This window comes from Drosophila montana, unplaced genomic scaffold (genome assembly GCF_035044405.1).
Source record: "Drosophila montana isolate Dmon_TW-CO22-7 unplaced genomic scaffold, ASM3504440v1 contig_402_1, whole genome shotgun sequence".
Lineage (NCBI taxonomy): Eukaryota > Metazoa > Arthropoda > Insecta > Diptera > Drosophilidae > Drosophila > Drosophila montana.
In genome coordinates this window covers 1,224,744-1,241,960 of record NW_026998739.1, presented here as the reverse complement: position 1 = coordinate 1,241,960, position 17,217 = coordinate 1,224,744, and the positions used below count along the sequence as shown (strand labels likewise).

The window sequence follows — 17,217 nt, the reverse complement described above, 5'->3', positions numbered from 1 at the left end:
GACGAGCTACATGCGTCAAATTGTTGTAGTTTCCACAGCAGTTGCTCTGAAACTGCGTCAGAGTCGAACTGAAAAGTTGCTTTGATGTTTAAACATGAGGTACAACAAGTTGCACATACGCCATGTTGCATCAAACCAAGGAACTTTTTGTGGCATGTTAATGGTTACAGCTGCCACGTTGTACATTTCTTTTACAGAATGTGAATTTGAGTTCTCGATAAAATCCAGAAGAGATTTTCATGTCCACAGTCTAATTAAATCTCTATTTTTAAAATGTTAATTTATTTTGATTTTTAAAATTACTTTATTTTTATGATTTTTTTTAAATTAAACTTATACCACAAAAAATTATATTATTTAGCCTCTTTTATAGTAGAAATATTATTTTCATTCACATATATAAATCGCAATTTTCTGCTCAAAACTAACAGCAAAAATTATATATCTATTCTGTATCTAATACATCAAATTGAAAAGCAACAACAATAATGAAGTCATTCTGTATGCTGGCATGCAGGTAAATATTTACGTTAACCATAAATCTGTAAAATTTAATTTTGAGCAAATAAATCAAAGTAAATATACACACACAGTCACACGCATATAAAACAATTTTGTTGTTTATAAAATTTGAGCTCTAATGTTTACACATGACAAACGCTGCTGTAAATAAACAAAGAATTTTTCCATAATTTACGAGACAACTGCAAATGTCAGAATACGTTGAAAGTGAAAATAATGTTGCAATATTCAATAAAATGAAAACCGCAGTCAGCTTGGAAAAATCTATGAAAGTCTTTTAGCCGCAAACTAATCGTAAATAAATGTTGTAAGCCGAACCACAACACTTGCCACAGTATTTTTGCAGTACTTGCCTTAAACGTTTATCAATTTGTCACATACATATAAAGATATTTTAAACTTGAGTTGACTTTTGAGGTTTAGTTATGGATTAGCAAAATGTTCGCATAGCTTTAAGTTTTATCAGACCGTCGCAATTGTTGTTGCTGTTGCCTGGCTAAAAGCTGCTATTAGAAGTTAGTTGGTAAGTTTTTGGCTTGTTTGCAAGTCATTAGAAAGAGTTCATTAGGGGCACAACATGCTGAATGGTCAGTTAAAAAAGGGAGACAGAGTTTGCTAATGATTTCAGCACTTGTCAAAGGAAATTCTCATACAGCAAAAGGTTTCACTAAGCAAAGGGAAAAATTGTATTTAATTATTATATTATGTTCATAAAAGATGTGTGAAATTAAAATAGCAAAGGAATAATTGTATTTTAATACAATATTTCTTATGCCAATTTTAAATGTTGCTTGCGAGTTTCATTTATATTTTATATGCATAGATTAAACATTTCGAGGGTTATTTTATTTATATATGCAAATATCAGATCAACCATAGTTAAATGTTTTTCCACTGGCAACTGGCTTCTAGCCTTTATTTTAATCCAACAACATTTATAGTCTCATTGTTTACCCTTTAAGCAAGCAATAAAAACATTTGTTTAAGAAACATTCATTGCAAATATCATAACACTAAATTAAATCATACTATACATATGATTTAAAATGAACAAGTACCAGCAACAAATTGATTTTAGTCGAATCATAAAATTCTTCTTTGATAGCGTGACGACCTTTCTTTTTATTACATAGAGGTAATGAACTTAGAATCAGGAATATACTTGAAGATAATTAATTTATAGATTCACCTAATAGTTCCAATAGCATTTGCAAACATATAAAACAACCCACGAAAATAATTGTCATCATCATTGCGACTATTATCATCATCATAACCATCGTTACGAGGCAACCCTTGTGGGCACTGACGCAGTTGCATAACTTGCACAATTTATGCATGAGAGCAGCACAGAGTTAATCCTACAAGACGCCGACGTGCGTTGCCAGACATTCGCAGTGGGCGTGGGGCGTCGGGGCGTGGGGGCGTGGTTGTGCAATTGGGCGGGGATGGCAGCTCTATGTTGTTATTTTGAGAAAGCACAACAGCTGAACGGGCATTGTTATTAACACCAAAATGACAAACAAAAACAACAAAATGCAACAACAGCTGTCAGGTTACATCGACAGATTTAAATTAAATCCATATCGCAAATGTTAAAGTTCACCATACTCCGAAAATTATTTAAATTAATGACCGCGTCGCTGTCTCTTCTTTTCAAATCGGCTTCAATCTTGCCCTTAAGACAATGAATCATTTAGCCATAAATGGTATTTTACTCTCCACTTCTTTTTGGGTCAATGGAAAACGGAAAATCCGACAAATTTAATGGTGCCACAATGAAAAATCACTGCCGCATATGTCGGCCAATAACTGACATTATTGACTGTTAATATCCGAGCAGCTCACAACAATAATGGAGAAAGGCATATGACTTCGAGGTCGACGTGTGCATACACTTTAATGGAGAGAGTTTCAACGAATAGGCTTAAATGAACGATAAAATATGTGCAGCAAAAAGCAATTCCTTGCCATTATTTCCTGTTAATAGCAATTCTTAGTTGTTTTAATTAAACTTTAAGCATTTAGTTGTAAGAAAATCAATATCGAACTTAAATATATTACTTGAAAACATGTTCTATTTTAATATAATAATAAATTATACTTGCGTAAATATACAATTTTAAACTTTTCAATCCTTGGAACTGTCGTATTACAATTAATGCTTCATTTGCCACATATACATAGTTTAACTCTCGAAGATGCTCAAACTCTGTGAGCAAGCCCATAGTACCCTGTTAGGCAGGGCTCTAAAAGCGTTGCAAGTGCAACATTTCAATAACTGAAACGCCAATTAAAATGGTACAATGGGTTCGCGGCGCTCGGTCAGAAAGTTGGCGGGAACTGAATCGCGGCCAGCGACGAATGTCAGTTAAACGAGCAAATAGCCAAAAATAAACACACAAACGGGACATCTGCATCGGCGTGGCGGGTAGTCATGCACCCATATGTGTGTGCATATATATATTTGCCATATATGCATACATACATACACATACTTATATTTATATATATATATGTATATCTGAATATGTAAGGCCGGCGGCGAGCCAGGAAGCGCACACACAGAGACGACCTCACCATGCACATCCTGCCATATCCTGATGCATGGCTGATATGCGCTGGTAATTGGTATTGTTTGCCCGAACGCGTGGCCACAGCCGGACAGTGTTGCCACACACACTCACATACACGGACACATACACAGCACTCATGCACATTTGCACCTTGACGCCAGATAAAAAAAAATACACATGAAAACCAATGTCATGTAAACAGGCCGCAAGTGGGGCAACTGTGCGAGGAGTGGCTGAGTGAAAGAGAGAGGGAGAGAGAGAGAAAGGTTGTGTGTAAAAAGCGGGTAGCACAACATGCATTAACAAGCAACTAGCCACTATTAATTTTTCTTTATAAACAAGCTTAAAATGGGATACTATTGTAAAAAGTTGGAAGCTGATAAAAATAAGACAGTAAATAAAGTTCGGCGGAAGCATGTCTTTAATTTTGACAGAAATAAATACTAACTTACTTATATGATCAATTAAATTAATCGAAAATACTAGCCAAATAAATGCATAAAAAAGTCGTTTATAAAATTTACTTATGGCAAGCAGGAAAATTTTGGCTTTAACTCTAAGCTATGCTTCAGACTGTCACATTTGGGACAATTTCTCACTGATACATAATCAATATTTTAGGCAATTGCAAATTTATAAAAGTTACCAAACTTATGAATCAAGAAACAACCTTAAAATTTCGTAGAGTTTATGATCTGACGTGCATTACTTAAAGTGAAAAGTAGCTTCTATCAGGGGGTTGAAAAATTATCAAAAACCCGTATTTAATGCAAAGAATATTCGAATAAAAAATAATAAAAAAAAACTACCTTACTAATAAAAAACTCGGCATTTACGATTTTATACTCGATAGTAAAATTATCTAAACTACGTTTTAAGTAAGTTTCAAGGTACTACATACCAATAAAATGACTTACAAAAACCCAAGTCAGGGTCAAAAAATTGTTTTTGCGCAACATTCATATAGAACCAGCTAGTTTTATAAGTTATGTACTCCAAAACTTGTAGGTTAAAAAACCCATAAATTTCCCTTTGAATATATAAAGCACAGTACAGCTACGAGAAGTAAATGTTCAATTTATAAACGCACCTTAAACTAACTAAAGTTTGGACTTCAACTACAATCTGTAGCTGGAATTTATGCATATTGAGAGCAGCCAATGCTCTATCTGTGCCCCAATCTTGAAACAAAACCAAATCCAACCAAAACTTAGCCACAACACAACACGTTAACCGGGAAAAGCAATTCAACTTTCACGTTCGCATTGTTTGCACAAGCACGAAAAGTTATTAAGATACATAGACGTGATTTTGCATGTTAAGACAACTAAAAAAACAAGCAAAAGCGAAGACAAAGATGCTGATACTCCAGCTTATGCCGCGTTAAATATGTTTATATAGGTAGATAGTTAGTAAGTTCGCGTGCACTTAAAGCGCATTTAATGTGATAAGCTAAAATTTCCATTAGCGCGTCGGTAGAACAAATGTCGCATGCATTAAAGAACTCCTGATTTCAGCAATTCCGAGAATTCCGCAGCCTCGCACTCCAAACCAACTCCAAAATGAGCAACTGCTGCTCGTAGCTATCTCATTGACATGCCTGACAAGAATTGAATTAAAAGTTTTTGTGCGGCGCTTTTCTAAGGACCAGCTGGAAAAATGAAAAATGCGCCGCTTTTCAATTTTCATTGTGGCCAAAAGTTTTGGCCTCGAAACGCGCATTTAAATTGATTTGTAATTCGCGGTTAATTCAGTTGACGCCCCTCCCCCCGCACTCCGTTCCGACATCCCGTTGGGGTCGTCTCTGTGTGTCCGTTGGTCAATGCGAGTATTTTTATTCAGTTTTCGCCGTGTTGGTTTTTCCCGTGCTCATATTATTAATGTAATTTGACACTGAATGCCTGACAGCTGCCGCAATTTTTTAAAACTTTTTTTTTGTATTTCTTTTGCATGGTAAATGGGCGCTTAATTGATAATCTGTGGGTGCGGGCTGGTGGCTGAATATGTTTGTCATTGTATAAATTAAATATTGATTTAATTGTTAACTTGTCACAAAATCATGATATGCATATTTTAAAACAATCGACATGCGGTTAGTCTAGAATCTGTTAAGCACGTACAAATTGTATTCAAAACATTTTGGGGGATTACAAAAATATAATCAAATGTCATTGGAAAATGAATTGACCTGTGAAAGTTGTTGGACACTCTTTCAATGCACACTTTCGCTTAACAATTTAAAACTTAAATAAATAAAAAATATCCATATTTTATAAGATTAGATTATTGAACTTACCGGTACAATTAAACTATATTTAGTATTTAATTAATTCTTTGTCGATTTCTAATAAAAATATATAAGAACATACTTTTCATATTTCACAAAAGCTAAATACTTGAAAAAAAAAGATTTTAATTATATACAAATTACAATCTATGTTTATTATTAACTATTGCTACTAAAATTCACTAAAACATTTGTAAAATAAATCTATAAAAAAATCTCTTCTGTTCCAATTTATGTAACAGGTAGAATGAAGCATCCCCGATCCCATAAAGTATATGTTTATGTCGATCTAGCCATGTCCGTCTGTCCGTCTGTGCCTATATATTAACGCTTCGATCTCAGATCCTATTTAGCTAGAACATAGTTCCTATCGATAAAAATCGATATTCTGTTTTTTGAGCAAATCTCATTTCAATGGCTAGAGTTACAAAATTTGACACGTAGCTTCCAGCATAGTCGAATAGTACAAATCAAGTATCTTTCATCTGCATTTGGTGTTGGTAAAAAAAGGTTCAGGGTATCCGCTAGTCAGGTACTCCAGACTACTCTTACTTGTTGTACATAATTATTGTGAATAAAAAATTACTACGAAACCAAAGTTGTCCTAGGGAATATGTTGCAGAACTCTAATAAAGCTAAATACATTGGGTATTTTCCTAATTGACTTCCTATCAAAACTGTGCTGCGTTGAATTATCTACTGGCGTATCAGCTCAGTCTTAATAACCGCAACATAAATAAATCTTTAAAATGTTTGCTTCTTTGCCAGCGCCCAAAAACCGGCTACAGTTTTTGCAAAGCCTCGAATTATGTTCTTGGCGTTGTTGTTGTTGTTGATGTTGATGTTGTTGCTGTTGATGTTGCTGTTGCAGTCAGGCATTTAATTGATTGATTGCCGTTCGTCTATGTCTGCATCGATTTGCCTGCCGTGATACCATACTCCCCACCCACAGAGGCTCATCCCACACTCGCTGCAGTCGTTTCATAACCAATGGATTTTCCCTCCTCCCTGCCGTTATCAAATCGACTTCGTGGACCCACATAACTGCCATTGTTGTTGTTATTGTTGTTGCTGTTACTGCCAATTAGTGTTGGCGCTCCATGTGTGTGCTTGTGTGTGTGTGCGTGTGAGAGTGTGTGTTTGTTCGTGTGGGTGCGTCATCAATTAATTTTTGTATTGTTGTTTTTCTTTTTTGGCACAAAATGTTGCATTTTCTGTGAGTTTTGGTGTTGGGGTTACGCGCCATGGAGCAGGGTCAGGGGACACTAAGGACAGCATGGACAGCGTTATGCGGCATATCGGCTGTATTTTCAGAGGTAACCATGTTGACTGATTGGTTTTTCGATTCAATTGTTTGCTTGTTTTTGATGGCAATGTGCTCTAAACTAAGTTTTGTTATGTGTTTACCATAAAAGCTGCTGAATTTATATAACTGCCTTCATAGATGGGATTTGGTGTCCAACGAGCTATGTGTATACTCCTGTTAAATCAATGATTTAACAATTTAAAGTTGTCAAACATCTGATTTATTGTTATTATTTCAAAATTTAACTTCTTTTAATTGCATTTGCAATTGTTACCCAAAGTTCTTACATTTTCAACCCAACTCCTTATAATGTACTGGGTATATTTCTCTGTATAAATTATAGGATCTTAAAGAATAAGTCGTTCTTAATAATTACTAATAATACGGTTGAGATTTACGGAAGTTATGGCGAATATAGCCACCCAACTCCCAAGAATTGCAAAACCAAGACATTTCAAAATTTTGAGATTTGGTTTTAGGAGCCTCAAATCTATTAAAAATTATCGGGTTTCTCTAAGGTGGTCACTAAAACTTGAATTCTACTGCTTAGTCTAATTCTTAATTACGAATATTATTATTATAATTATTATTATTTTTATTATTATTATTATTTGTACCCTTTTAGGTTTTACAGCGTTTTACACTAATTATATCGAAGCACTGGCGTGAGCCTGAAGCCCCACTATTCAGTCAGGTCATTTAGACAACTCTTTCATCAAGGTTAGCCTTCATTAATTGATTACACCATTATAGTGACTGGATTTAATTGCAAGTACATAAATCAAATAAAACAAATAAGTTTAACTAATAAATCTAATTGCAATTAACTCATGAAATAGATCCAGGCGTATATAATCCGACTGACGTGTTAGTTGGAAACTCAGTTTCGGTTTTATTCCTTAAGCGAAAAGTTCTCCACAAAAAATGTGGAAAAAAGTGATAATCGCTCTATTCCTGTGGGCTTTCATGGCTGCACAGCATGGTGAGAGCCTAGATTATAATTACAAGGATTTTCTCAAAAAAATCCACAAAATTAGGTAATGCGTTGAGCTGTTACAGCTGTGATTCTATCGAGTCCTGTCGCAACGCCAACACTCAAGAGTGCAGTAATGAAACAGCCTTTGAAAACAATGCGATGTTGAGCACCATTTTCCAGGACCTGCCGTATGTCAATAATATCACCAATTTCGAGTGCTTCAACCTCACCTATATATGTAAGCCGCAATTTTGTTGTTGGATGTTGGTGAAAATATTCTAAGTGGGCTTTTACTCGCAGCCAATCGTACTTTGACTGAACTACGTGGCTGCATTTTCCCGGAAGTCAAAGTCTGTGATCAGTTCCCATTGACGTCCTACCTTGGCTACAACTTTTGCAACACCTGTAATTGGAACTATTGCAATCGAAATCCAGCGGGCACTTTTAGCAAGAGCACCTTTACCATAATAGCCTCAGCTATAACTCTGCTCTTCACCAAACGGTTGCGTTAGGATAGCTGATGATTACAGAATGTGCAACTGTATGGCTGAACTGTCATAAATCTAACATATCGATTATTATTTCGATTAGTCTCAACGCCCTCAGCGTTGTTTCATTTGAACTGAACTAATAAAAAAAAAAGATCTATATAAATGCAATTGTTTGTCTTGACTGATTGATGATTAACGGACAGCCCAAAAAGTATAAGCTTGGCTGAAGGTGAATGGAGTTTGGGAAATTCCAGCCGCAAGTGTGTTAACCATCTGATCGACCTCAAAATCATTTTCAATAATTATTATTCAAATCTATTTGTAGATCAAAGGTGTAAGCGATAGTTGAATTTTCAACGGACGCGAAATGGGTGATAAAGGTTTGCGTAAAATTTAAAGCTAAAATTAAAAATTTACCCGCTAGTATTAAATTATATATATAAGTAACCCAGAATCAATAGAACTGACTATGAGTTTCTATTTGGTGTTATTTAAGCAAAACACGTTTCCAAGAAAATTTTATATTTTCTTTTATTGCATATTTATTTTTGGACGTTTGTGGAATAGTCATACGGATCGACTGTTAATTTTGGCTATGAATACAAGCCCATGCACATAGCAATATAAATGGATTACTAAAGGTAAAATACTCCTCACATTTTCGTATACAAAGATAGTTCCTGTCGAGTATGTCAAAAATGATTAACTATCAGTAAAACTACCGATTATGAATTCTTATCAATTTCAATTAAATTCGTACGTCAGTTTATTTGATACTAGACATACATTTTCTACCCAATTCTCCGGGTATAAGGAGTTCAAAAATTGTGGAATTTCTTAATAAAAATCAGCTTGTAGCTAAAAATTTTACTAAAACTCATACTTTAACTTAACCCCTATTTGTCTTCCCCTATTTGGATTTTCCGAAAAGCGTGAACATTAAGGAAAACATTTCAGATCCTACAAATTAATCAATCAGTCAACCAGTCAGCCAGCCACTTAATTTATTTAATTTAAATCTAAGAGTCCAAAATCAACATTAATAAAATGCTTTTAATACCTACTAAATAAACTATTATAATATAGTACTATATCAACTATCATAGTGTCGGTGACTATAATAAAATAATATTCTGGAGAGAAAATAATACATATTTGTTAACAAGTTATTTAAAATCATAAATAAATTTAAAACGTTCCTCAAATTATTTAAATAACAATTACTATTATTTCAATAATAGTAGTCTTGTAATGTATAAATTATACCAACATGCCAGATATTGCGTGCCCATTCAGTATTGTTTTTATACCCTTTTGGGGGTATTATAATTTTGTCATGACGCATGGCACAGGACACATATCTGACCCAATGAAATATATATTTTTGATCAGTATCAACAGCCGCGTTTATATAGACATAGGTCCGTCTTTCTGTTGCAGGCAGTACATACCTCAGAACTGCTCGGATCGGAAAACTATACCATATCGATGCCAAGGGACATCTTGATCAAACTCGGCTAGCTCACTACGCTCCTTATATTTATGCAAAAATTTTGCAACATCGGACCACATATAATTGCCATAGGAACGATCGGTCGAAAAGTAGGTTCTTATATGACGAAATATTCTATTTCCCAAATGATTTTCATTAAACTCAGCTTTTTCGAGCTGCACTATTCCTACAGTCTGCAAACGTCTACAAGGGTATAAAATCTTCGGCATGACGAAGATAACCTTATTTTCTCGCTGTATTATTCTTTATTATACGTGCGCGGTACGTCACTTCACCGTGATGTGAAACAGGAAATTGTTGAGCTCCAAATCAACCGTCATACTAGCCGATATAGCGATCGACTGAAATCACATTTGAGCAGACTGGACAAACCTCGCTCGCAAACTTGTCCCATCACCCGGCCGAAAAGACGACAACACCTTACCCTGCTTCAGAAGTAAAAACACTTATCAATTAAACTTTGTCCATATGATAAGGCGTAGCCTCTATACACACACTATACATATCGTGTTATAGCCAAAATTGATAGCTGATTCTTGACAATAAATATAAAATATACAAATAAAAAAATTATATATATAAAACATATAATACTAATAGATCCATTAGCTGACTTAAGCTGCGTTTTTTTGAATGGAATATTATTCAATATACATAGGTAGCCGCAAAAATTATTAAGCAAGTGTATTTGCAAGTCGAGATAGATGCAAAATACGACTTTGTGCTATACCTTGAATCTCGCATTCCGTTAAGATAAGCTTCTTGATAAGCCAACCCATGTTATTAACTAATGCCTGGCATAAAACCACTCAGTATAGGCAAAGTCAGTTCAGTTGCAAACATAAAGAGCCCAAGAGAGGTTCACAAGTCTACAGAATGTATATGAAAACGTTGATTATAAGTGTAGTGATTGCTCTCACCTGTGTGCAGTTGGGTGAGTAAATTGATTCATGAAGATATGTTTCTGGGACTAACTAATGGAAGCTATCCAATAAAGCCAACTCCTTGACGTGTTACACCTGCACTAACGCAGCTGATTGCAAAAAGCCAAGGAAAACCACTTGCTCCAATGCTGCTGCCAATGAGACGAGCGACTTTTTAGAAGTTTATCATCAGGGTGTGCGCAAGCTAAGTAGCTACAGATTCGATTGTCTAGCTCTTAAGTATACCTATGCGAATAGTGAGTATATGTGAATGCCAGAGTTTATGCAGCAGAATTTCTATTTCATATTGTATTTATCAATGCAGATAACTCAGTGGTTCATCAGCTACATGGATGTGTTCATCCAGATGTGAGCGCCTGTACTTTGGCTCTTAAGCCACAATATACCTATAGCTGGCATAAGAATATGTGCTCCATCTGCTCTGGCAACAAGTGCAACAAGAATCCAGCTGGCAAGCTGAGCAGCAGTGTCTACACAATTGCGGCCACAGTGATGTCTCTAATGCTGGCCAAGATCTATGCTTAAAATTGTGGATATAATTAGCAGTACATAGTCTAATATACTATAGCCTATTACTCCATTTATCAATATTGTATAGAAATTGCCTGACCATCTCACAACTGGCTTATCAAGTGTTCAATATTTTAGTCGACTGTTCGATAAGATTATGCGGCTGCGGACCCAAAAGAATCGAAATCGAATAAAACTCTCTTCGGTTAATTGATTTCACAATAGTGAGTAAGCTGGTTATCAATATTTTGATTAGGGGGTTCCTTTTAAATGCTTTGCAATTTAATAGCTACCTCTAAGAGATAAAGAAAATTTATTGCTTAACAGTAGCAAATAAAAAAAGTAGCAGTAGCAAAAAAAAAGTAAATTAATATTCAATTAAGTTGAAAACACGGGTTAAACGACATTAAATCAAGTATATTTGAATAAAACTAATTATGTACATATTAAATATTTTATGAGAAATTGCTCTATTACAATTATTCATGTCGAAGAGACTCAAGTAGATTTAATAATCGAACTTTCATTTTTTTGATCCGCTTGATACTTATTGCTAAAAACATACAAATTATGCATATCAAAACAATTTGTAGAATTTAACTCCCTTACTCACTTAAGCATTCAAGCAAACAAACTCCTTGAAGCACAATCAATAGAAACAGAATAAATCGCTTAAGCATGTTGTGCATCTGAGATTTCAGCTACAACTAATTGAAGTCTGGGGATAATCTACTTTTATATAGTTTGCCACTTTGTGCTTTGTCTATTTATTCAAATGTCTATGTAATAGAGCTGGTTGAATAGAAGATAGCATTTCATAAATATAACAGAACAGAACTTCTGGGAAATATGTTGGAAATGTTTACACTGCAATTGCAGGCTTATCACTGTTAAATATGTTTATTTTTATGCCCTGAACCCATTGACAATGGCTAAAGAGGGTATAATAGTTTTGTGGAAGCGTATGTAGCAGGCAAATGGAAGCATCTCCGATCCCATAAAACATATATATTCTTGATCAGCATCAATCACCGAGTCAATATAGCCATATCTGTCTGCCTGTCCGGTCATTTGTCCGCATATATAAACGCGTCGATCGCAGCACCTATAGGGCTAGAGACATGACATTATGAACGCAGGTCGATAACTTGCCCCGTTTTCAAGAAATCGATCAAAATCGTTAACGGTATCCGGGTTATTGAGCAAATCTCTTATGCCTTTGCTCATTAAATAGGTAACATAAATTAGAAAGCTCGGGCAAGCGAGTGCATAGCATGAGCTGCATTTGGCGTCGGTAATAGATCGTTCAACGTATCCCCTAGCCGAGCTTTCTCGACTAGGAGTATTGTTACCATTGAGACTAGGGAAGTATTGGATTTCAGTAAATAAAGAAACTACTACTCTAGTCGGGAGCTCCCGACCGATACCCTGATACCCACAAAGCCAATATAGCCTTTCTACCGAATTTCAATGGGTTCAGAGTATAGTGTATCTTCTAGAGCTTACAATCGCAGATTTAAGATCAGAAAATTACCGATATATTTTAAGATAATTCAAAATACGGGCACTTCCAGCTGATTAACCAATTGTGTTCTCACCCATTTATTTCAATGCTTTACAAGAATCATGAAAGTGTATTTTATAATAACAACAATTTATTGTTGTGCAGGGCCATAGCTGAACCCATTATGGGAAAGATTATCCTGCAAAAAAATTATATTCTTTCATTTCTTCCTAATCGTAATTGTGGCAACTCTCGGCCCAACTACTGCGGTTCTTTGCGTTCAGGTACAGACTACACAAGGATTCTGGCATGAAGCAGCACACAAATTCTGAAGTTTTGCTGAAGTTTAAAACCCGAATTATTTTATCATCCAAAAAACACAGTAAAGTAATATGGAAGAATCATGCACTTTTAAGTCTCCTTAACGATCGCACATCTAAACGGCGATCAACCAGAGGCTGCTGGATTTTGTAGCCAGATCAGACTGTTTAACTGGTTTAACGTGATTCATTTAATTTTCAATTCAACGTGAAATGTGTTCTTATCAAAACTATAAGTCCATATAAGCCGTAATCATTAGACAATAAATGAGCTTCATCCGCATTTGAATAGCAATTTTTAACTAATCGATCTTGATACCACCAGAACTTTTTTAACAATTATACAAACTATATATTGGAGATAGGCTTAATTTATACGGCCAATAAAAAGAACGCTATCAGTACTTTGCAGTGGGTTGACTAATCAAAGATAAAAAGGGCTGGACATTCTAGCGGAATATTGAACACACTACCAAATGAAGTTGAGCTAAATGAATGAAACAAAAGATATTAAACTGATTTTACTCGAAGCCCTTTAGACAAACGAAATAATTTACAAAAAAGAAAATTATAAGGGCTTTACCCATCATGAGTAAAAGTAATCAAATAAGAAAAATACTTAAAGTTATCTAATAATGGTAAATACTCAATTATAATAATAATAATAAATCATAATACAAAACTAATCTCTGATAAGAACAATTATTAAGCAGAAAGAACTTCAGAATCTTGTGCTTTTGATACAACCTTCAATAAATATCGAAAGATGTTTCTATTAAATGTGTACACCAATTTCTACATCCAATCTTTAGCTCTTTTCAAAGTGAGTTTTGCAGATAAATATAAAGCCGGAAAATTAATTGAATTGACAATGAGCATATGTATTTGAATATGTCGACTGTTTGGCCTTTATTTATTTACACAATATTATGTTCTTCTCCTAAGGAGATAGGTCAAGTAGACTGCTCTCTACCCCGTTCCTTCTTGATCAAACAGTTATTTGAAAATCACAATATTATATTAAAAATATTATGGGTTCCATTACTAAATATATGCATTGTGAAATTTCTACAGCTTCTCTACGGCCAATTTGGCCAGAATCAGAGTAATAGCTGAAGCCATAATGGTATAGGTGCTTTTGCTAAAAGTGGCCGCCGGATTGCGATTGCATCTGTCCCAATCACAGTAGCTGCAGCCCTTGCTCCAGGTACTGCCCTGAGTTGCATTTAAGGTCAGAGCACACACCGGAACTGCGGGATGATAGCAGCCCAGATATTCATGAGTCTTGCTTAAGTCTGTAAATCAAATAAGAAGTAGAAGCAGCCCAAAAGACACCTTTGCAAGTTATAACATACTTGATTGAAAGTAATATGTGAGGTTCATGCACTTGAAGCTATTGCTCCCATTTACGGTGGGCACATTACTGTGGATGGTGTTCAACCAGCGGCTGGTGGCGTCGGCTGTAGTATTGCTGCAGACTTGGGTGCTGGGATTGCGACAGTCGTCGGGTGAGACGCAGCTGTAGCAGGTCAGGCTGTTAACTGATGGGTTTTATGTGATTAGTGAATTCCGTGATTCGAGCACAGATCATGTTTAACTCTCACCAAACTGCAGGCTTGCAAAGGCTGCTAGCACTAGACCAAAAATCAGCTTCTTCCACATTATGTTTAACACTACTTGCAGCTTATTGAGGCACTAACCAACTAAGCAGTTCGAACTATTATCAGGTGTATTTTGTAGGTACTTTACCCACATAAATGTGGCACATTTAACAACATAATAAAGATAAGATGTTTTATTTGCTTAATCGATTAGCCAAGTCAAATAAAAAAGTGTCACAACATCCCCAGCTATAAAATACTCTACATGGGTACGTTAAAACAAGCAACTAATATGAGATATTTATAAAGAGTCAATAATATTCAGCTATTAATTAGTAGTTAAGAACTTTCAGAGTTTCCAATTATACAATGTTATAAAAATGTAAATTCAAATTCATTGTGAGTAAAATTGATTTCAAACACATTGAGATATCTTGAATTGCAAGGGTAAATATCCTTTCTATTATATAAAGTAATAGATATAGTTGTAGGCTGGTAAAACAAAAGTATAAAAATAAGCATGTCGCAAATATAAAAAAAATATATATAACCGATAAATTATTTTTAGCATCCATCAACACACCAGAAAAGTATATGTTAACGAATTTATAACGAATACTAGAATATATAAAAAAAATTTGAATTATTTTAAAGTTCATATGAGGAGGCAAAAGAAAACTACAGAGTTTAAATCAAATATCTTGTAGCTTTTACAAATAATCGACCAATAGAAAACAAATAGGATATGCAAATATATTTACTATCAAAGATACTATTGAGGAAAAAAAAAATTGTAATTGCAAACACGTCCTAATGTCTAAGCCCAATCCAACGCATTTGTCATAACAAATAAACAAAGAGAAAAATAATAAAACAAAAATAGGAACGAGGGACAATGTTTCAAAAATTGAAAAGCATATATCAGCATCCTGGCCATTGCCAGGACATGTCACGCATAACTAAATACAAAAGAAAAAGGAGAGAGCCACAGAAACAGTTGCAGGATGCGAAAAACAACAAGAAGCATAAGCTTCTGTCAAGGATACGTAAGGGATATTAAATGACAGGACAAATGGCAAATGCCCCACTTCATAGCCCAGTCCCTGTCCTTCTCTCTGCCACCGTCCCTGTACCTGGCCATGCCCATTGCCCAGCCTCCAACTGCGACAGAGTGGCAGGTACTCGAAGGTAAACGAAAAGCGCAAATCCTGTGAACAATAACAGGAGACAAACAACAAATGGCTGCGGGTTAGATTTATAAAAATATGTTTGTGTGCATGTATATATATATATTTCATGTGTACGACAATAGGTAAACAACAAAATTACAATATGCTTTTTTAAAAATTAGAAAAACAACGTGCAACAGTCAAGGCGAGGCGAGGCAAGCCACTCGCTTGACAGGACAATAATATTGTGATGCCCACGATAAGCAACTTCGTCTGGGTAAGGATTGGGGAGCGGGGGATTCAAAGAGGCAACCCAAAGATAAACATAAGCACAGACCTGAAACGGGCGGAAAAAAAGTCGCTGGGTCGCTTTTGCCTGGCTGACAGTTGAGTAACATTTTTGGGTAGGACGTATTGTGGCGTGGCAGATACACGTTGCAGCAAACACGAGTGCTATGCGAGCCTTGTCTCGTTGTCTTGTACTGCGAAACTAGCTAGATTCCTTGTGCATTGCATTAATTTTCAGGTCACGTATCCTTTTTAATCCTGACAAGAATATTATTTCCATAAAAAATGGCACGCAGCTAGCGTAAGCGCGCGGCCTCCACGGGCGGCATCATCTACGAAATCGTTTCGAGCATCAAGCATACGACACGTATGCCACAGCCGAATCATAGACAAGCAGCAGGCAGAGCGACACATGTATTTAATTTTATTTCAAATATACACTACACACAAACATCTATTCGAATTTAAGCATTAACAGGACGGCCTAGTGATAGCTTAAAGCTCAGCGAGTAACTTAAGGCAGCGATTGTCAACGCTGCGTATGCGTTATGTGCGACACTTGCGGCTTAAAGGATATTGTGTGTATTGTGTGGCCAAACGGCAACAGTTACAACGCATTCTTGTTTCTCGTTGTTAAATAAGCTGCAAATGGTCGCTCAGAGAATGGGCGAATACTGACTTTAATTTGTAGCAGCAGGCATATTTTGCAAGAGCCGCAAATTTAAGCTGAAACCAAAACAATTAAAGTAACACGAAGGGTTGTGCTATTCAGCTTGTGCTACATAAGTATTTAAGATTAACATAATAATAGTACTTAACATACACGATCGTATTTAAAGTAGCACATATGTGTTATATAATCATGTTACCTAAAGCTGAAATCGATGGCTTGCCGATATGCAGCAGTTTAGCAATATAATCTATCGTCGATTGTGCGTAGTTAATATTAATCTTTGGAATATTAAAAAAGACACGTTGCTTGAGCAGGGCCGATTATCTGAAGACAGAAGATTAATCAGAACTAAAATTGTTTTTTAGTTGAACAAGCTGTAACACTTGATCGCCAATCCCCTGGCCTAAGATGCTAAAAAATATAATAATAAATTCGATAAATAATAAAAGCGAGAAAGTACACAAATATTTGACTAACCAAAGAATAATACTCTTAAAAACATTTATTACAACTTTGCAGTTATGGGAGAAGTTGTAA

At 35.4% G+C, this 17,217-nt stretch overlaps 2 protein-coding genes across 2 annotated transcripts; one reads left to right on the top strand and one right to left on the bottom strand.

The window, feature by feature from the left end:
• Window positions 1–10,493: 10,493 nt before the first annotated feature.
• LOC135439076 (uncharacterized) lies at window positions 10,494–11,515 on the top strand. Its single transcript, XM_064697703.1, has 3 exons — window positions 10,494–10,605; window positions 10,669–10,851; window positions 10,920–11,515. The coding sequence occupies exons 1-3, from the start codon at window positions 10,548–10,550 to the stop codon at window positions 11,138–11,140; spliced, it is 462 nt and encodes a 153-aa protein (XP_064553773.1). The 5' UTR covers window positions 10,494–10,547; the 3' UTR covers window positions 11,141–11,515.
• Window positions 11,516–13,829: 2,314 nt separating this feature from the next.
• LOC135439067 (uncharacterized) lies at window positions 13,830–14,684 on the bottom strand. The gene is made up of 3 exons (XM_064697693.1): window positions 14,554–14,684; window positions 14,305–14,490; window positions 13,830–14,244 (listed from the first exon to the last, which is right to left on the bottom strand). The coding sequence occupies exons 1-3, from the start codon at window positions 14,609–14,611 to the stop codon at window positions 14,018–14,020; spliced, it is 471 nt and encodes a 156-aa protein (XP_064553763.1). The 5' UTR covers window positions 14,612–14,684; the 3' UTR covers window positions 13,830–14,017.
• Window positions 14,685–17,217: the final 2,533 nt, after the last annotated feature.